The sequence below is a fragment of the Desmodus rotundus genome, chromosome 3 (assembly GCF_022682495.2).
Source record: "Desmodus rotundus isolate HL8 chromosome 3, HLdesRot8A.1, whole genome shotgun sequence".
NCBI lineage: Eukaryota > Metazoa > Chordata > Mammalia > Chiroptera > Phyllostomidae > Desmodus > Desmodus rotundus.
Window position 1 is genome coordinate 186,192,899 of NC_071389.1, and position 22,346 is coordinate 186,215,244.

Sequence of the window (22,346 nt, forward strand, 5' to 3'; positions counted from 1 at the left end):
GACAATGGCACAGGGTTGTTGTAACAATACATGTAAAATCCCTAGCGTTATAGTAGGATTATGCAATTTCTTCCAAGCATTTTATGTTTGTCTTAAAGCAACCTGTGAGATAGGCAGGTCAATTATTATTATTCTCATTTCACACAAAAGATAGCTAAGGCTCAGAGTAGCTATACAGACTTCTCCAAGTTCACGCAGCTAGTAAATGGCAGAACAAAGATTCAGATAGAGATGAGTCTTCTCCCCTCAATTTTTCATATGAGTAAAATGGAGTAAACAATTAAAGTAGCTGTTAACAGGACTATAGTGAAATAACATAAAGAGCTAGAAAACAGATATAATAAAAACTGATGGAGAAGTAAAAAAAAATACAGCAATACTGGGGTTTAGATAGTTACCTGTCGGTAAACTGACAAGCATTCCCACGAGGATTGTTACCAAAGTCCCAAGGGTGCTGAAGTATAGATACGATAAAGAATACCAGTTGTCCATGAGCGGGGTCCTAAGAGAGAGCACAGCATGACTGTGAGATTTCACATAATGCTCCTAGCACCTGAGAGTGTCAATAATCATGGAAAAGTCTAAATATAATATTCAATAATGATTTTAATGTCATAATCTGCTGTCCGAATTTTATCTTATTGGATCAGGACTTAAAAGTGTGACTTAACCTTGACTCTATACTATAATACTAAGTGTCCATGTGCACTCATTCAACTCTGATTGATGTCCCAGGCACTGTTCTTGTCATCGGAAAGTCTATCATTGAAAAGGTAGGTAACGTTCCTGCCTGCATAAAGGTTACATTCTAATGGGGAGATAAACACTATAAACAAGTCAACTAATTAATCAATGTAATAACTTCCACTGATCGAAAGTGCTATAATGGAAAAGAAAACAAGGTCATGTGACATTAACAGGGCAGAAAGAAGGAACTACAACCTGATGTGTGGTCAGGGAAAGCCTTTGTGAAGAAGTGACATTCGAACTGAGATCTGAATAACAAAATGTTCCGGAAGAAAGCATCCTAGAGAGGGGTAAACTCCAGCTGGTGGAAGCTCAGTAAGCTCGTACTGGGAACTTAACAAGTAAAAGCTGAATCTGGGCGACTGAAACCCAGAGGTGAGGCCACTGAAGGGTGTCTTATTCCATCTTCAGGGAGACTGCCCCATGGGTGACTTCCCAAGACGCCATGTGGATTCAGGCCGCCATGCCTCTGCGTATGTTGTTTCTGCATTCTGCAATGTACGCTCCTTCTTCCTTCTGCCCCTTCTCCCAACCTCGTCCACCTGGTTAACTCCTGCTCATGTCATATTCTTCTAAGAAGGCTTCCTTGACTCCACCCAGGAATGGTTAGGCTCTTCCTGCTCCTGGCCCCCATGAGAGCCCAGGGATACCCCTTGTCTCAGCGTATCGTTCAATAGTTTATTTTCCTGTCCAACTTTCCTTCTGGTCATTTTCTGAGACAAGAATGACTTTTCAGACCCCCTCCTTCTAGCCAACCTCTGCATTCTTTACGTGGTACTACATCTGTGAAGTCTTCACACTAATCTACACTTTGACTTTGTTTCTATTCATCCTTTTAACAAGTATGTATCAAGTATTTATTAGCTATTTACCAGGTGCTGGCTATTATACTTACTGAGTTAATTGTTTTGTGCATATTAATATACTCTCTCCAGCTAAATGGTAATTTCCTGTAAGGCAGGAGCCCCAGCAACTGTGAGGCGAAGACTTTCTATGGCTGTCACATGAAGAACCAGCCTAGGGCTGAGTACACAGTTCATACTTTAAAGAACTGATTTATTAGCTGAGTTATTTTATAAATAAGCTAACATATAAAAGTGATTATTATGGTGCCAGGCACACAGTAAACTTCAGCTGATTTATTTGCTTCAGGAATTCAAATAACCATTTCTCTCTTAGACTCTTAAATTAAGAGAGGTGTTTACATAATCAGAACAAATGATAAGCATAATTGGAAGGGTCAAGGAACATGTATAAAGGACCCATGGACAAAGACAATGGTGGGGGGAGGATTGAATGTGGGAGGTGGGTGAGTCAGGGGAGAATAATGGGGGGGGTGGGGACAATAGTAATTGAACAATAAAAAAATTGTAAAATAAGTACACCCTGAACATCATCCCTCTTACCCTCCCATTAATCTTCTCTCCCCTTGGGACTCTGACTAATGACACCTCAACGGGGTCCTCGCTAGTGCTTCCATGCCTGTCCAGACTGCTCCCTGCATTTCCTTACCCCTCTCCCCACAGCAGCCCCTCTAGTCAAATCTCTCTGAATATGTCCCAGGTTCTGGAACTACCTTTAGTCTCTACCCATGCAGAGTTCCAGCCTTGACCTCCCACTGACAAGCATTCTCATAGCCGAATTCCCTGTGGGACATAAATCACTAATAATGTCACATTACTTCTCTCAAGCAAGAGAGATCATTTTTTGACCCTAGTAGGGGTATCCAACCTTTTGGTGTCTCTGGGACACACTGGAAGAATTAGAGTTGTCTTGGGCCACACACTAAATGCATTGTGACACATAATCACAAAAAACTCTCATAATGTTTTAAGTAAATTTACAATTTTGTGTTGGGCCGCACTCACAGCCATCCTGGGCTGCATGTGGCCCGTGGGCTGCAGGTTGGACTCCCCTGCAAGGGAATGGTTCTCCAGTGGTTTCATTCAGGGCAAGCTGGAACCGGGTCAATACTTTGAGGGCAGTGGTCTTGTCTTTCCAGTCCTTGGACATATCCATGGGGTTTATGCTTTCAGTGGATATTTACACAACTGACCCTTGAACAATGAGGAGGTTGAGGCCGCAACCAGCTGCACAGCTGAAAATGGGTATATAATTTTTGCCTGCCCCAAAACTTCACTGCTAATAGCCTGCTGTGGACCAGAAGCCTTACCAACAACATAAACAGTCAATGAACATATATTTTGTATGTTATATGTATTATGTACTGTATTCTTAGAACAAAGTAAGCTAGAGAAAGAAAATATTAACAAAATCATAAGGAAGAAAAATGTATTTAGAGTACTTTAAGTATTCGTTGAAAAACATCTGTGTATAACTGAACCTGCACAGTTCAGACCTGTGCTGTTCAAGGTCAACTGTACACCCACTAAAGAGAGCCTTGCTCTCGCATCCACTGTACAATAAAACACTCATCTACCGCCAGGTCTACATCATTTTAGTAAATCAGGCAGCATCAGTATCCAGAAGCTCAAACGTGTACTGCATGCTGAAAACTCCAGCAGGAAGGTCTCAGGTCCAACTCATTGCTAGTGCTCTGAAGATTTGGAATCTTTAAAACTGAACAAATAGCAACATATTTAGATAACTGTAGCTTTTGTCAGTAATAGCTGTATACTTCAAAGACTATGTAAGCAATGTTTTTTTTCCCTATAATTGAGCTTTTCACTGTGAAAGTGTTTAAGTTGACAAAGAAAATTTTTCATTCAACTAGAGCTGGTACTTCATAGCATTTGCCCATAATGGAATTTTTGTTGTTGTTGTTAGTATTCAAGCCTCCTCCAGATCTGTAGGTGAGGCAGAAGTTTCTATAGAAACTAAGAAAATACGGCTTTTTTTTTTTTTTTGCTATTTCTGAACAAACTATTGTAGCAGAAAGCCACTGCGCTCTACTCATTTCAGAATTAGGCGAAAACCACTGTGATGCAGGAAAGACAAATAGAAAGTAGGGTTCTCTACCTGCCACATATATTTTTAAACATTATGACATTATAAAGTGCAATTCAATACCTTTCAACTTGAAAAGCACTAGTAGAAAATGGCATTTCTGTAGTTGTCATCCAATTTGTCCCATTGCCTGTGCTATTACTGCAGCCACTGGTTTCAAGAGGAAGTGGCATGGATCTCTCAGAAGGCGGGGGATAAAGTTGAGCTCCAATTCCAACCCAGAAAGAAGCACCAAATCCAGCCAACAGACCAACAAGTGCTCCCTGCAAAACAAGAGTGTTTAAAAAAAGAAATACAGTTTGCTTTGAGATGGAAGTTAACATGAGAAGGTTAAGCTCAACATGGTCTAAGCCAAATGTACCAGCTTCCTCCTAAAACTGTTCCCCTCACAAGATCCCTACCTCTTGTCAATGGCACCACGGTCCCTGATCCCTCAGCCCCGAGGCCTCTGTAGCCCCACTTCCTTCCCTCACATCCCTATCTAGCCAATCACCAAGTCCTGCCCATTTTCTTTTCATACGTCTCACACTTCCATTTCTTCCACCCGGTTTCCACGGCCAGCACGCTGCTCCGGCCTCCTCGTCTCTTCACACCCAAGTAACTACAACAGCGCTGGAGTCGCCTCCAGGCCAGCCCTATCTTCATGTAATCTGGGAACAAATGGCATGCCGAGCGAGCCACGGACTATGAAGAAGGCACCTGCAGAGTTCATTCCTGTAGCTAACGATGTGCATGACTGGAACTGCGTTGCGTGGTAATGGTGGGGAGGAAGAGCGAACAGTTTTCCCAAATGACTGCAATGGCGCATACGACCAAGCCAAGTATTTTGAGAGATAAGTGAAGATGTCCGCTCTGAAGACATTGGCTTTCCCCGTCTGTGGAAGACTTGGGCCCTCCACCCTTGCTTTTTACCAGTAATGCAGGTGTTTTGCCAGCTCTGCAATGATTTAAGCCATAGTTCCAGATGATGGGGATAAAAGCAAACCTGGAGCTGGGAAGCCCCCTCCTCTGGGGTGGAATTTCCCTCCTTCCTTTAAGAATAACGATCAGAGAGGGCAGCCTGTACCTCACATAGAGTGGACAGAGGAGAATATTCGAAGGAAGGGGAAAAACATAAGCCAAGTCACGATGGGAGAATGAGAAGGCTGCTGAGCACACCGGAGGGTTTATGTTACGGACGAGGACTGTGAGCTCTTCCCTTAGGCTGGGAACCCCTGCAAGCAGAGTTGGGGTTCTTTATTTTTGATGCCCTGACACTTCCTGCAGCTTTAATGATCAGAAGGAGAAACTTTCTGGTCGAGCCGCTGAAGACCTTATTGCTCTCTTTGCTGTATTCTGGATATTCACAGGTATCCTCAGCTCTGCTCTCCTTAAATCAATCTCTCATATTTGAGCCTCCTTCTTTAATTGTTAGTAGTTAATTTTCAAGAAGAACAAAAGGATAAATGCACAAGAAATGCTGCCCTTTACTTATAGTATGAATATTTTGAAATTGCACTATATTGTTCTGGCTGTTTACACTGAGCTTCACAAATGCAGGCTCCCGGTACACAGTGCTTCACTGTACACCCCAGCAAAGCTGATAGGAGTCATCTAAGTCATTAAGATGAGTCACTGCTGATGGATGGCATAGGAACCACATCTTTGCAACTGAGAAAAAATTGTAAAGCCACTAACTGTATTTTGGAAAAAAAAGCTTTACAACTATTCATTCTTTATACTTACAGTTGAGTTGGCAAAGGGAACCAAAATGCCCAAAGAAAACAAGCCCAGAAGTGGTCCACCGATCATGCCAATGATGCTGAGTGCCGCCTACAGAAATAAGATAAAGTCAGCAATTAGAAATTTCAAGTCCAGAGTTAAAATGTTTCAAATTAATTTCATCGGGATGAGGATTTAAAGTATTCAGGCTCCTCCCACAAAGCATGGCAGCCTTGTCATTGGCAAAGAGATCATCAGAACTTGGAAACTTCTGTGTCTTAGTGCCCAGTATCCACAAGCTCCTTCAGGTATCCTCAAAAAAGGGAGGCCAAATGTAAGGGAGGTGGGGACTCGGGGAACAATGGGAACACCCTGTGAAGCCTAAGAGTGACAACACCCCTCCCAGCCTTGTTCTCACGGACCTTAATGATCAATCACATCACTCCTCTGAGCTTTCATTGTCTCAAAATCCTCCTCAAAATGAGAGTGTAGATAAGTACTGCTAAGTGACTGCAGATGGCAAAGAAACCCAACGCCATCTTTGGTGCCCTAAGTGTGGAACTAGAATGAAAAACATGATTTTTAAAAAGATTTATCAAATCATGTGGAAACAGATTTAAAATCCAATTGACCAATGGCAACCTTTGCTTTGAGGTGTAGATGCCGAAGTCGTGACAGTGAAGTTTATGACGTGAAGAACGGAGAAATGCAAATAGCTGAAACTTCCAAGAGATCTGTGTTCCCAATAATCAGATAGCTAGTTTTTGAGAGAGGACAGAACCATAAAAGAAGTGTCAGGGATACATTAATTTGTCCACAGAGAACACGCCTACCTTATGAACCAGGGAAGGTGTGGGTATTCTGACAGAGAACGTGTTTGAGGAGGATGTGGGCTCGTGATATGAACCCAAGGGGTCAGTTCACAACTTCTCTGGAAGCCAATCTCAAAAGGTTATATACTATGTGATTCCCTTCGTATAACATTCTTGATGTGGTGGAATTGTAGAAATGGAAAACAAATTAGTGGCTGCCGCGGGGGGGGGGGGGGTGGTGAGGAGGAAGTAGGGGCGGAGGGAAGTGGGGGAGGGTACAAAGGGTAGTATGAGGGATCCTTGTGCAGATGGAAACATGTCATCTCTTGACTGTATCAATATCCTGATATTGTCAATATCCTGGTTGTGATGCTGCACTACTGCTTTGCAAGATGTCACCGGACCATTGAAGGAAAGCGGGTAAAGCATGTATATGAGATCTCTCTATTACTTTTTACAATTGCATGTAAATCCACAATTACCTCAAAATGGAAAGTTCAATTTAAAAAATTCTTAAAATAATTTAGTCATCTCTGTTCCTTTATGTGGTAAATACATACAAAGAGAAGTCTGGTCACATCAACATTAAAAATAAAAAGTGATTATGACTCAAAACTGTGAGGGTCAGCTCTTACCTGCAACAAAGCCCCCATCAGTGATGCCAGAGCAGCCATTCCAATGCACAGGACGCCAAACAGCACACCTAGATGGACGAGGTAAAAGCCAGTGTAAAGCCCGGATCCAGAGGATTAGAATTCTCAATAGAACAAGCTAGCACACCTTTGACTCAAAGTGGGTAGTATGACTGTGGTGAAGAATGGCCACATACATCAGAGCCAGTGAAAAAGGAAAAGGGTGTTTCCCTACCGAATCAGCAGTGTGTGAAGGAAAGAAAATCCTGATATTGTGTCCAAGGATTCATTACAACATTGGGTTATATAAGTAAAGAATCCCTAGAATTAACTACAGGGATTTTTAAAGCTAAGAACTATTGTATGATTCATCTAATCCTCCATCAACATTTCTTTAATATAAAAGAAGGCTCGGGTCTCTGTTTTCAGTTGGCCAAAAACAGGACACAGTTCAGCACTGCTCTGTACAACGTGGTAGGGGAAGGGTGTGGTGAACATCGGAAATTAGGGTCTTCTGACTTTAAGTGTTCATTTCTTCTGGGAAGTGGCAGTCCACACAGAGGGGGGGTCTAGGACCGTAAGTCCTCTCATTTTCCCCACCAACAGGCCCAAGCCTTTCCTGTTAAGCTAGCAAAGAAAGGCAATTCCAAGACAAGTATCATGTTCTCCCTTCTGCTAAAATTTCTCCAAAAACTTGTTGATAGAAATTCTGTAGCCTCCACTGGTGGTCAGATTATGGGATTTTTTTGACTTTCAATATTTTCCAGATTTTCTCCAAGTACCTACTTTTCTATTTAAATTATAGGAAAACTTATTTTAAAAAAAATAAACTTTATTTTTAAAGACTTCCATTCAGCAAAGATCACCTGAAATCCTCCAATATAACTTCCCACACATACAACTCAAAATACAGTAATATATATAAGAAATTTGCTCATCACAAAATCGGTGCATTCCTTGTACTATGTTATTCCTATCTTACTTGCACTGACCCTCACACCTTTGTTAAGTATATTGGGTAAATAATTTCACTGTAGCTAAATGGAAAAAACTTACATTAATTTTTTGCAAAGAGCTCTTATTGAGTGACTTTTTATGTCTCTGATCCTAACAGTATTAGCGTGAGTCTTCTCCATTCGAGAGCTCATGTGTGGCCACCATTATGGATTTTGGTGTTCAAAGTTATCGAAAACAGTCAAATCACCTGCCATGTTTTTCTTGATGAGGTCCTTACTGTACATACCTTGAGATAATAATTTAATATAAATCTCATTATTAATCATCAGCAGTATCATTCTTTGAGCACCAGCTAATGCCTCTTATTTTATATGCATTATCTCTAAACCTCACAGTATCCCTATAACATGAATATTTTCCATATAAAGAAAAAGAGGATCAAATGGGTTATTGGGTTTGCTCAAGCCTAACAGCGAGTTAATTAATGAAGCAAGATGGGGTTTGTCTGGCTTCAAAATCTTCTATTCATTCTACTAAACCGTCCAGCTTCAATAGCCCCTTAATAAACCAATCTTATTCTTCAGGAAGTACTGTATCATTCTGAAATTATGCTCCAGGTTTAAAACTGGGTATATAATAAAATGATGCAATACTATTTAAATTTAGGGGACAATGAAGAATACAAATTAAGCTCTTGTTTCAGGTTATGGTCATGGCATTTATATGTAAAATTATGGCTCAAAACTGGGTATTATCTACATTTCTTTGACAGTTTGTTCCCATTATTTTGTTAAGGTTAAAGATTCTTTTTTAACAAATGTTAGTCATTCATTCTAAAACACATACACCCAAGAAGTTGAAATGACGAATGAAATCCACTAGGCAGATTTCTGTGAGTCAGATTTTGCATTTGGGTCATTTGGGAACTAAAGGTCTTTAAACCTTTCCATTCAAGCTAATATTTAACCCGTGATTAGGTTCTATAATCTAAGAGTAGAATTTGAGTGTTCCTCGCACAATTTTACAGGCCATGTCCAGGACAGCGCATGCGTACAGATGAAACAGGCAATCAAGTCAGGTCAGAAGTCAGGACGCCCTGTGTCTGCGTCTTCAGTTCGTACACACAGACGATTGATTACTCAGACTGACAGCTCCTTCTTAGGGAAAATAGAAAACGTGTGGTTCCTGGTTCCAAATTAGGATATTTCTTAAAATTTCAGTCAAAGTTGAAAAGGAAAGGCGTTGAATATGTTTTTTTCCCTGTGGCTGAGATTTAACAGACTTGGATTAAGAAATTGTTCTTTGTGGTTCCTGACAGTTAACTGATGTGCCTCCCAAGTGGTGACGGCAAATATGTCACAGGCGTACCTATGTGTATATATTGACATTCAGAGGTTCTTACTCTGTGTCTTTCATGGAAAAGAGTATCTCTGAAAACCACCTCCCAGAGCTAAAAAGTGAATTGTGAAAACGGAAACTTACTCATTCCTTGGGAAATCCAAGACAGAGACCTTTCTGAAACCGAGCTGAAGTGTGGTTTGACCAGATCTTCCACAGTTACTGCTGCCAAGGCATTGATGCTAGAGGACACTGTGCTGTAAAGGAAAAAGGGAAGTCAAACTTTGGGTTGATAATATTTAAACTTTAATAATACTTTAAGTGGGAATGAGAAAGGGGAAAACAAATTATTACTTCTGAAATAGAACCAGATTTCTACTATGTTATTTTTAATGATCACAACATCCTCTTCCTAGAAGCTGTTATCTAAGAATGATTCAGGTGACATTTACAGGCTTACTAGGGAAAAAGGATAATTTAATGTTGCTTCTATGTTGCAATTAATCATCAGTGTTTATGGAAAGAATCTACACAGATTATGCAGTATCATTATATAAGGACTTCAAAACGTACTTTTCTTTATGCACAGAGGACTGTCATAAGTCTCACTAACATATGCCATGAAGATCAATAATATTAATTTCCCGATTCCTTACTAACATACGCTGTAGTTAATAACAAGAATTCCCTGGAGCAAACACAAGCAAAGTGCAATGAATAAGTTCAAACACGGTGTATATTATTCAGCATGTAAATAGGAAATTTTAATTCTAATCTTCCATTTGACCACACTTTAGCCATGTGTATATATTTTTTAATTTTTTAAAGATTGTATTTGTTTTTAGAGAGAGGGGAAAGCAGGGAGAAAAAGAGGGAGAGAAACATCAATGTGTGGTTGCCTCTCATGTGCCCCCTACTGGGAACCTGGCCCAAAACCCAGGCATGTGCCCCATCTGGGAATGGAACCAGCAACCCTTTGGTTCACAGGCCGGCACTCAATCCACTGAGCCACACCAGCCGGGGCATAGCCACATGTGTATTTTAAACTGAGACTGTAGGCACCTATTTTTGATGGCTACCATCACTGATCACCATTACTGTGACTCTACAGGGCATGTGATGGTGTATTAGGTAGTCGGGACCAAGCTAAAAGTAGACTGGTAACAGAGTGCTAACCCACAGAGGTAAGGGTCAAACCAACAGCAGAAACTGCAGTGGACTGCCTCCGATGGGCCATTTGTGCCCGTGTCCAGAATTCAGCTTTATCCCCACAAATATCCAATAACCAAGGAAGCTATCCATGGGGAAACCATGTATTATTAGAGTCAAAGTACATACCTTAACGTTCCACTGTAAGCACAGGCCACAAAAAGCCCAGGAAGTCCTGGATAATCTTGCAGGATGTCCAGTACCAAATACGGCATGAGCTGAAAAATCCCAAAATTTACTGCTGAGTCCTATGTGTTACCAAGTAAAAGTAATGAATGCCTCACTTATCTTGTGTTTTTCAAGGACCAAAGGTAGCTATTCCATATAACTGAAATTTCTAAATACCCCAAATTAAACCATTTAACTGCTAAGACCTAAAGAAAAGAATAGCATGGTAGTTAAGGCCACAGGCTCAAGATTCAGACAGATGTGGCTTTTTTTACTTAATTTTTCTGATCCTCAGTTTCCTCATCTGTAAAATAAGGGTAATAATACTAACCTCATAGAGTTGCTACACAAGATAAATTAGATAATCTCTGTAAAGCTATTAGTACAGTCTATGGAATACAGGAAATGCTTTATAAAAGGTAGCTATTCTCATTCTTTGAAATAATAAATCAATTTGAATGAAATATCTTACACACCTCTGTGCAAAGCAGCATTTACTTAACTTAACTTTACTGGATGACTCAAGGCTATCCTGCGAACTGGAAGCACTGCCCAGGACTGAAAGTATCGCTATGGCTGCGTGAGACACAGTGACAAGTGGAAAGCAATGTCGGCAAAGTCCTGACACTTGCTTCTTTTTAAAAACCTCCTGATGCCAACTTGCTTTTTTGATAAATTACTTTAAAAACAAATATTAAATAAGGATAGGGAGGTATATGACTTCAGCTCTGTGCTACATGGTAGTCTTAAAGCAAAACGGATTTCTGAATCAAAAAGGGCCTAAGTCGATAATTTTCCAGAAAAAAAAATGTCCTCTAATTTGCATTGAAACATTATTAATTCCTCCTCCCATACTACAGGGTGAATGCCAGTCCCAAACCTTGACAAAGGTTTGCTGGTGGGAGGGGGAAGAGCATCCTCCATTGTTCCAAGGGTCTGCGTTGAATTGCTCTAGCAATGCTTCCTCCATGTCCTCCAAAGCTTACTAACTCTTTATTCACAGATGATGAGACTAGCGCCTCTCTCTCTCTGAGATTAAGGCCCAATATTTGTAAGATATTTTAAAAGTCCAACTTCAAGCAATATTCTACACATAAGCAAAAGGAAAGTGTCTACTGTTAGTGTTATAACAAGAACTCAAATTTTCTACCTTGTCATCAACTTTCTCAAATTCTTTGGTGTGATATTTCACATTCTGAACAGCACCCTCAGGTACAGGCAGAATCCATGAGGTCAGATTGGGGAGAGAAAATCAGTAAAACTATATCTAGGGACTAATCCTGCTTCCTAGGGTGAGCTCCTGCAGAATGGAGCAGAAATGTATCTTTGCATTCCTCAGTTAAGACTTTGACCTCATCTCCCACTGACTGTGCCTTCTTTGTATTGTATCCCCAGTGCGACATTCGTTGTATTAAGAATACAGTACTGCAAACATTCTGTAAGGAGAAAACCTCTTTCTTTTCCAAACATGTAGCACACATTCTCCAAGTGATTGGTGTGTGCATATGAGACCCTTGAACGCTTTTATGACAAGGAACCTCAAGGTTAGGAAGTCATAGGGGTTGTTTTTTCCCAGAGTGAGGGGAAGGTATGTGAAAATTTTTTTTTCAAAATCCCTATTGTCTTCATGATACAAACTACAAACAATAAGGACTGACAAAAATTCACAAATATTCTTGACTAGAGGGGATACATTGGAAGAGTGCTTCCATCTTCAGATAAACATGACTCCTGGATTCTCTGAGCAAATAGGAAGGATCTGTGTACCACAAAGAAGGTGTGTGTTGAGACAGGGTTGAGATGCACAGCTCGAGGATGCTCTTGTTTTCTAATCCCACAAAAATGGTATTTTTCTGAAAATCTGCGATGCATTTGCACCAACGTGAAATTCAGTCTATCCTTCATTCTAATGAGTCCCCTGGACAAGTGATTTATAAGCGAGTCTTAGGAAATAATTATGGTGAGAACTAAGAGAACAAGAACTCAGGCTTTATACTCTGGTTGTCCTGGGTTTGAATTCTAGTTACACTTTCTGAAAGATAGTATATGGCATGGAGGTTTAGTTAGGCCTCTGGGTCTAGCCTGCCTGGGCTGGAATGCTGGCTCCAGCTTTAGTAGCTGGTAATTTAACTTCTCTGTGCCTCAGTTCCCTCGTCTTCAAAAGGAAGATAATCATAGAACCTACCTCAGAGTAAGGCTGTGAGAATTAAAAGTTGAAGTTCATACAAAGCGTTTGTGCCTGACCCATGGCAAGTATTTGATGAGTGCTTGCAGCTGTTCTTGTTTATTAGCTATGTGACCTTGGGCAAGTTATATAACCTCTCTGAGACTCATTCATTCCCTTATCTATAAAATTAGAATTACAAGGCTGTGAGAACAAGATAAAGCATGCAAATCTCTTTGCATGGACTCTTATCATATAGTTGGTATTCAATAAATGCTCACTTATGAGATCCGTCTCTCTGTCATTTAAAAACTGGCAGGTAGGTCCACAATGTTGTGGTAAGTCTGCACGGTGACCGATGATCACTAGACTTAGTGGGATGACCACATTGCACGGTATGAAACTATCACATCACTATATTGTACACCTGACATGAACATAACTAATATAATATTGTATACCAGTTATATTTAAAAAATAAAAACTGGAAAATAAACCATTTATAAATGGGAGAGCTAATAATACCACAAACTGTTCTTTGGTAACATGGTTGGTATATAGTTTTGGCTTTTTAGAAACGTGTTTACATTACTACTCCCAGCCTTGAACTGTTTCTACTTAACACTCGGCTTGAGTTTTTCTCAGGTATTTCAATATTTTAATCTTGGATACAGCATTCTTTATTCTTGCTACCTCTGCTGGAGTCATATTTTGCCAAACGCTTTATACAAATTAAACATGATCATATTATGCCTATTTACTGTTTATCTACAAGAACATGCACGGTCTTTCTTCCCAACTACTAAGCTTTCTGAATGTTACTAATGCACATGTAAGAAAGACATGGAACTGAACCTGGTCTGGAGCGGACACTTCCTTGTTTGTCCAGGGATCGCAGTCCTTGTACCTGGAATAGAGGGCGAGCCCAGAGAGCACTGCACAGACGAGGATGACCCAGAGTCCCAGCAGATTGATATAGAGAGACCTGAAGACGTGGAAACAAACCAGCAAATGACACTTGTGATTTCCGTGCCGAAGAGGAAACTGGTTACAGAAGCAGAAGAAACTTTCATGATTATATTCAATACATGCATGTTATCTTTTGCTTATCGAAAATGCTACTTATTTTATCCTGGCCTAACCTTCTACTTACGACGTCAATTAACATGTTTGGAAATACTTAGAACAGGTGAGGCTTTCCCAGAGTTCCATGGGCATTATTACCTTTATAATGGTATCTAATTATACTACTTCAGGGCTTCTTGTCATGGAGTAAAGATGTTTAATAGTCAACAGAGCAGCAACTATTACTCATTTTCCCTTTAGAAGGAGTACAATTATAAACTACTAAATATACTTAGCATCTACATAGAACTCATCAAATGTGTTTAAATGTGGTTTGTAACACCATCCATTAGTGTGAAAGGCAAACCTGTATTTCTCGGATAGTATCTTCCCAAACAATGTTCAGCATTATTTTTTATTTTTTAATATAATCTTTATTGTATTTTTTCCATTACCATTAAGTCCCCTTATACTACCCCCCTGCAATCACCACCACACTACTGTCCATGTCCACCAGTCATTTCTCCTTTTTGCTCAACCCCTCCACCCCCTACTCTCCCTCCCCCACAGGGTGTGTGTCCCAGGAGAGCACAAAGGTTTACAGAACAGTGCCGGAGCCAGACCTGAACGTAAAACGTGTCTCCACCTACTGTATGTGACCCTGGGCGAATAACTTAGCCTGTCTGATCCTCAGTTTCTTCACTTGCACATAGAGATAACAATGTCTACCTCATGGAGTTATAAGATGAAAGAGTATATATTATACGACACAGAGCTTGGCAAGTAGTAAACACTTGTTAAATAATAGTCATTGATATTATTAATATTGATGCCATTGAATGCTATATCCTAATCATCAGCTGAATAGCGAACATTTCTCTCGCTCAGGAGGCCACGTTTTCTCCAGTGGTGCTACGGTAGACACTGTGACGGGCTGCCCTGGGATGAGCAGAGGAATCACCCCTGCAAGTCGTGGCTCCTTCTCCGGGGTGTCTAACAGCCACTGGATTCAGAGAGTGAAAAGCTCGCTCTCCTCCCCCTCACTTGGGACAAGCCTGAAGAATCATCGGAGCTTTAAGCCTCTGTTGAGACTGCATCGCAGTCCAACTTCTCCCTCTGGCTTTCCTGCTCTCCTCCCTACCCTCACTTCCCTGAAAGACTCTGGCATGCCAGCCTCTCCACCTCAGTGTCTGCTGCCGGGGGGACAGACCCTGCAACAGGGGCCAAACCACAGACTGCTAGCCATTTTTCTTGATTGACTAAATTTACTGTATTTTGTTATTGTCTAAAAATAGAAAGAGTAACTATATCTCATCTCCAAATCACCAGAAAGTATACCCAGACCCTTTCCTGCTCAGACACTCCTCTTGCCTATATATGCATTTAATTCTTTACCGTATTGTTTTATTTGACTTGAATGCTATTCAGATAGGTCACTTATCAACGTCTGATGTTCTCTACAGTCAGTCAAGGTCAGTAAGTCTGACTTGGGGCTGGGATTCGTTCTTCCCACAGAGCCAGTGTTAGAAAGCTGGTGAATAGGGTCCCCCTGAGCTCAGGCAGTCTGCCTTTTTAAGGAGGCCCATTGGGCTATTCAGAAGGAAATTGTTTCTTTTGAAGAAAGCTCTAATGCTGTTCTTTTAGTTACAAAAGTGGGCTTTTTCAACTTCGTGTTTCCAACAAAATAGAAGAGCAAGTGCACAACTAATACTTTGGCTAAGGCGTCAGTCCTAGTATAGATTTAAAGTCGGGTGGGTTACTGGGTGTGTAAAATGACATTCCTTCAAAGTTCCTTAAAATACTACAACTCTTAAGCTCGCTTTTGGGGCACTGCCTGTCCAGGTATTGCACTCATATTCATACAGATTTTTTTACTGTGAGATTTTTCCAAAGACAATGTCTGAACCGATGTACTCTCAAAATACGGAGTTTTGACATGTGACATCACAATATTGTCATGTTCTCCTTAGAACAGAAATAAAATTTCCATTCCCTCTCCTGTGCCAATCACCCAGTTACTCTTAATCTATTTAGAGTTTTTAAGCCCTGTACCTGTGGGCTGAGTCAGCCACATCTGCCAACGTGGGAAGGGCTAGTCACCACGCTTATCTGAGGCATCCTGAGGAAGAACCGGCCACTGCTCCTATTCTTTCCTTAAGCCAGCGGGCGTGAGGGTTCTCCGACGATGTTGTCCTCCTGATCTCCATGCTGTATCCCAATTACTCTGCTTACCGTGAAGGCTCTCTTACTCTTCCCCTGCCCACATGTGATCGTTCTTTAGGATGTGCCTGGGTGACAGGAATCTCTCACTCAGGATGCACACCCCATGATTTGAGGTGGAAGAGTTCACATTTACTAGAAGCTTACCATCTGTGTACGGAGCACAGTATTTTACAGCACCTCCCATGGGGTGTACGATGTTTCTCACGCTCATTTTACAAGTTTGGAAACTGAAGTTCAGAGAGACTAAGTAACTCGCCCAGGATCACTCAACCAGCAAGTATTAGAGCAGAGTTATAAATCCATGACTGTTTGAAGATAAACTACACCGGCACATCTGGCAACATACTGCTCTGGAACATTTCCTCTGCTGTTACAGTGTTTCACGAAACTGTTGTTCCTCTCTAGCGTTATTTCGCTTTTTACATACTTCAGTATATTTTCCTAATTTGCTGCTAAGTTACTTCATGACAAAATCCATGATTTCCCCCATACCTCCTTGTACAGATGCATAATAAATACCTATTTATTTGACAAGATTTGTTTTCCTTAACAATTCATGTAAATGTTTTTAAATATCTTATTTGAAACATAGAGTACCACTTCATTCTAATTCATCCTTTCATAAGTATATCATGTATCTGTTGGAATTTCATCATTCAAAACACAAACTTAAGCAAATTTAAGACTGACTTATGAGTTTCCATAAAGTCAATTCATTGTTATTAATGATACATATACCATAATTTGGCTTACAGTTTTGCCTGGAATCTATTTTTGCAGGAAATATATCTCTGCACTTGGGACTGGTTGACGCCGTACAGGCTGGTCCATGTGAAGGTACCTCCTATAACAATTGTCCAGAATGTGTGTCTTTGCAAAGGGTTGGGGTCAAAACTAAACAAAAACAAAGAGAAAACAAATCAGAACTACTGGAAAAAAACTACAGAAATCCCCCCAGACTATTTTTGGAAGCAAGCAATGTATACTTACATAAATATATATACACACATATGTACAAATTTATTAAGTAATTATAAAAGGCAGAAATATTCCTAATTTAAGTTCAATGAAATAAAATTGGTACTTTCAGAGAACTGGGAATTCTGGATGGGATTGGGGAAACCCCATCCTAGCACATGTATATAATTCTAATTTATATTCAAGCTTAAGAATTCACTCAATTAATAGTATAAAAGTTATCACGTTCTAAAAAATCCATGCCACACTAATTGTGCTTTCTTAAAATGCTGTGTGCACAAGCTAAATACTAAAAGTTGAAAGTCACTTTATGACATGTACCGAATATTGTTACAAAGAAAGCTCAACTTCAACATTTCATACATCGTTTAACCCTTCTTAATGTATCACCTTGGGAGGAATGATTCTCTTCATTTCTGATACATAATACAAGCTTGAAAAATGTATGCAATATTCGCTTTCATGAAAACTTTCTGAACATTATAAAATTCTGCAAATTTGTTTCAAATCAGTTGAGTAAAATATTCCAATTTTGTGCATCTTCTGGCATTCCAATGAAAAGGTGAGGACCTTCGTTCCATATTCTAACATTTAATATCAAAGTCTAAGAGTTCCAAGGGGGTTGACCTTTCCTCCCACAGACAAAGCAGCTGCTCTATTAGCTAATGGAAGCCGAAAGCCAAACGCATTCAGTGAGCTGTGTGAGGCCACACGAGCTTCAGAACACCCAACTCAGAGAGTTTAGGCCACACAGAAGACACGTGCCAGCTGCAGACTGTACAGAAAATACTAAGACAAAAATCCTTCTCTTCGTTTGTCTCAACCAGAGCAGACCTCTTGCCTATAATATTCTTAAAACAAAGCTGCATAACAAGGAAAAGTCAATAGGGTATTTCATTATTATTTAATTGGTGGGCAACCTTCAAAGTAAACTCATATAAATGGCTAATCTTTTACTTTTTAGAATCTCTTCTTGACGTATGAGTTATCATTTCGATGTAGCAATGGGTCTATCCTTTTTATAAAGTGACAGCTGTCTTGCAGAAAAATGATTGGTTTCACATCCTCTCCCCTCAACGCAGCCTACTGGGAAGAGATGTAGGAGGAATCAAGGTCTCCTGACTGACCACTGCTTCTTGTATCCATTCCTCCCTCTGGGATCAGCAACCCAGGTTTGCTCTGGGGAAACTGCCACTTCTCCATTAAATAGTCTCGATGGCTGTCAATCAAAGCGTCCTGCTCTGCCCTAGCTAAGTGATGCAGTCATGGCCAAGCTCGGCCAATTGTAGGCTCTCTTCCTTGAATCTGAATCTTGAGATAGAAGGAAAAAGAAATATTGAAGATGGTTGAAGTCGATTCTCTGTAGCACACCCCTGCAAGTTAACACAATGACTGTTCAATTTAGGAAAAAGCTCTTCTCAAACATCAGTGCCTATTTTCAGAAAGCCAGAGGACAGCCACCAAGAGCAGAACAATATTTTTCCTCTTGAAATAATGTCAGCATGCCTGTCTCAAAACAGAGCTGCATAAAGAGAGAATAAGCTGCCCTGGCTGGTGTGGCTCAGTGGATTGAATGCCAAGTAGATTGTGTGCGAGAGGCAACCACACACTGATGTTTCTCTCCCTCCCTTTTCTCCTTTCCTTCCCCTCTCTCTAAAAATAAGTAAATAAAATCTTTTTTTAAAAAAAGGAGAATTAGCTGCTCCATTTAAAATGAGCCCTTCCCCACGCTGAACATGATGTAGAAGAATCACACTGATGACCCAAAAGGAAAGGTGTTTTAAACATCCTTTTAAATGGGATGATATATTTGTGGTGCAGTATCTAGTTTCTCCACTGGCCTCTCTGGGAAAACCGAACAGCTGTTTAACACCTTATATCATGTGCCAAACTGACACTCGAGGTTCTGGCCCTTCCTTTTCTAGTCAATTCTCTTGAAATAACATATAATAGTATACAATGCAGATTATATATTTACATTTACATATTATATATGTGGCATAATAATATATAATGATAATATATAGCACAATAATAATAATATACTATATATTGCCATGGCAATATAAATATTAAAAAAAATTATCCAGGCTACTTGAAACAAGGAACTGTCAAAATGGAATCACTGTCTTTTAGTGTTTTTCTCTTAAAAGGTTGCTTTCCTTATTTCTCCACTCTCTCTTCCTTTAGCACCCTACCCCTCCCTCCAACCTAGCCCAGGCCTTACTGTCCGAAAGAAAATACTCTTTTACCATCAGTCCCTTCTCAGGAGGAAGCCGCATCCCAAGTGTCATGGAACTAAGTACACTTGAGTGTTTTAACCCTTTAGAGACCTGGCGACAAGTCCTTCCACATTGACTTGCCAGCTTCAAATTTCTGTGTCACGTCCTTAGTGGTGTTATGTGTGTGTGTGTGTGTGTTTTCTAATGTAAACTTACTATTTCAATACAGAGATTTTAACAGAAAAAACCCCAAAATATTCTACTAATCAAGAGGTGAATAGCAACTTACTTCCAGAAGTTTAACCTTCCGCCATAATAGGAATCGTTTACAATAGCACCCATTCCACCTTGGACCACCGAGGCTTGTATAATCACGCACAGAAATCCGGCCAGCATGATCCCAACTTGGAAAACATCCGTCCAGATAACCGCCTTCAGACCACCCTTTGAGGGGAAAGGGTATGAGGGTTAATGTTTCTATCAGGCATTGTTAAGCACCTATGGGCTTACACATTATGCTGTACAAACTTATCAAATACATGGGGCTTGGCCAAGAAGTGCACTCAAGAGAGACAGGTTGTGAAAGCCTTCAAGAAAAGGAGATATTTAAGCCAAGCCTTCAAACATACGAGAGGCAGAGATGGAAGGTCCTTGCGGCAGAGAAAACAACATGGGCAAAAGCATAGATACGTCAAAGTATATTTTGGAATGAAGTGGAGTGGCATGGAGAGACTGTTGGGCAAAAAATTCAGAGCAAAGTGGTAAACAGCGATATCATAGATTTTACCCTATAGGCAGAGCTGGTCTTCAAACCGTATGCACACAGGTCATACCAATTGTTGAAATACTAAAATAGTTTTGTCTTAGCCACTGCCACAAAAGTTCTAAGTGTCCCCTCCCAGTGCCTTTGACTTTGACTGACACTGCCCCTCCCTGAAGGCCTCTCTCCTGAAACACAGGTGGCAAACTCGAGGCCCTCAGGCGAGTCTGGCCCTCCACCTTGTTTTATCTGGCCCGGCACCTTGTTTCTACCTGGCGGCAGCACTGAGCTCTCACTTAACTGTTAAGGAGTAGTTACATTTATACAGTCCTAAAAGTACATTTGGCCTTTTGAAGGCAACCATGAGGCTGATGTGGCCCCCGGTGAAAAGGAGTTTGACAGTCCTGTAAAGATCCAGCAATTAAAGGGTTAAAACCCAGACTATCAGAGATCCCATAAGACTTGCACCACTGCTAAGGACCAGCATCCACTGGGAGTATCAGTGCCCAAGCCATACTGGTCCTTGAATATTTTGCCTGTCCCTAAAGGCGATAAGATAACTTCTCAAAAAATTATACTGTGGGAGGTAGGAGAGTAGGTGTGAACAACCCAGACCGGAGCACGCAACTACTAGAATTTTCAATTTTGCAAAGCAAGTGTGCAAAGCAAAGGGTGAAGTAAGTTGTGGACATACCAGTGTACAGTAGAACGTGCAGACCACCCCTGTGGCCACCACTGCGCCCCACAGATCAAATCCTGTGACTGTTGAAGAAAAGAAAATGCATGTATAACTGAAACATGCATAATAAACATGCATACTTCTCAAAAAAGTCTTCAGGGGGAAGCTAGATCATTTATTGGGTACCTACCTCTACAACCACTTGCCTAAAACTAGACCCAAGTCTCATAAGATGTACTAAAACCATTGGGGTTTAAAATTCTATTTGATGAGTTGAATAGACCTGGTATCTACCCTCAGACACCATACATAGATCCAAAATTGTCTAAATTAAATACATGAAAAAATATTTACATTGTAATTAAGCTAAGAAACTGCTTAATACTATGAGGTAGCTATCCAGACTGAATGGAGACCGAGGGTATTGGTCATCATGGTTCAAATACACACACTACCCGACCAGTCCCTGACAGACAAGTTGTGCACATTATGAAAATGGGACCAAGAGAAAGGAAAGTCTATATAGTCTGCTGACATCTATCTAAGTAGTGGAGGGGCATATTATATTTTATAAAATAGAAGAATGAATCTGTGGCCACAAATTTGATAATAGACCAATTCCTTGAAAGACATAATTTGCCACATTTCACACAGGGAGAACTAGGTGATCTGAATAGACCTATGTCTATGAAAGAAATTGAATTAACAATCTTCCAAAACAGGAAGCTTCAGCCCAGATGGGTTCACTAGTGAATCCTAGCAAACATTTAAGAAAAAAGAATTATACCAACTCTCTACAATGTCTTTCAGAGGAGAGAAGCAGAGCAAATAATTTCCCAACTCATTCTATGAGGACAGCATTACCCTAATATCAAAACCAGAAATAGACATTACAAGAAAAGAAAACTAGACACCAATACTCTTATGAACAAAGATGCAAAAGTCCTCAATAAAATATTAGCAAGTCAAATCATAAAAATGTAAAAAGAATTATACACCATGACCAAGTGGGATTTATCCCACATATGCAAGCCTGGTTCAATATCTGAAAATCTAATAATGAAATTCATTACATCAATAGGCTAAAAAGTAAGGAGAAATATCACATTATCATATTAATAGATGCAGAAGAAGCATTTGACAAAATCCAACACCCATTCATGATAAAAACTCTCAGTAAACTAGAAATAGAGGGGAAATTCCTCAACTTGATGAAGACTACTTACAAACACCCACAGCTAACACCATACTTAATGGTGAGAAAATGGAAGCCTTCTCACTAAGATTGGGTACGAAGCAAAGACATCTCCTCTCAACACTACATTTCAATGTCATACTGAAAGTCCTTGCCAATATAATAAAGCAAGAAAAATAAATAAAAGGTACACAGATTGGGAAGAAAAAAATAAAACTTTCTTTGTTCACAGATGACATGATCATCTATATAGAAAATCTGAAAGAATCAATACAATATCTCCTGAAACTAATAAGGAATTATCGCATGATTGCAGGATACAGGTTAATATAGAGAAGTCAACTGCTTTCCTGTATACCAACAATAAACAAGTGGAATTTTGCTGGTGCTTTCACACCATACCAATCTTTCTTAGAAAACGGATAGACCACTTTCTTCTTAGCTCCCTTTTTGCACCTTGAAGATGAATTGTAATTTTCAAAGACTGAAATTTACTCATTTTTATATGAAGCTAATATTTCATTAAAAT

At 40.1% G+C, this 22,346-nt stretch overlaps 1 protein-coding gene across 1 annotated transcript in view; it reads right to left on the reverse strand.

Annotated features, from left to right (window-relative positions):
- The window catches only part of SLC5A8 (solute carrier family 5 member 8), a 41,366-nt gene that overhangs the window by 7,208 nt on the left and 11,812 nt on the right, over positions 1–22,346 (reverse strand). Inside the window, exons 4-13 of the mRNA XM_024579270.3 lie at positions 20,638–20,705; positions 19,473–19,627; positions 16,737–16,877; positions 13,551–13,680; positions 10,493–10,581; positions 9,299–9,411; positions 6,863–6,930; positions 5,440–5,526; positions 3,778–3,977; positions 399–502 (exon numbers count right to left, since the gene is read on the reverse strand). Of these exons, the coding sequence (XP_024435038.1) occupies positions 399–502; positions 3,778–3,977; positions 5,440–5,526; positions 6,863–6,930; positions 9,299–9,411; positions 10,493–10,581; positions 13,551–13,680; positions 16,737–16,877; positions 19,473–19,627; positions 20,638–20,705 (1,155 nt within the window). The remainder of the gene's footprint in view (positions 1–398; positions 503–3,777; positions 3,978–5,439; positions 5,527–6,862; positions 6,931–9,298; positions 9,412–10,492; positions 10,582–13,550; positions 13,681–16,736; positions 16,878–19,472; positions 19,628–20,637; positions 20,706–22,346) is intronic.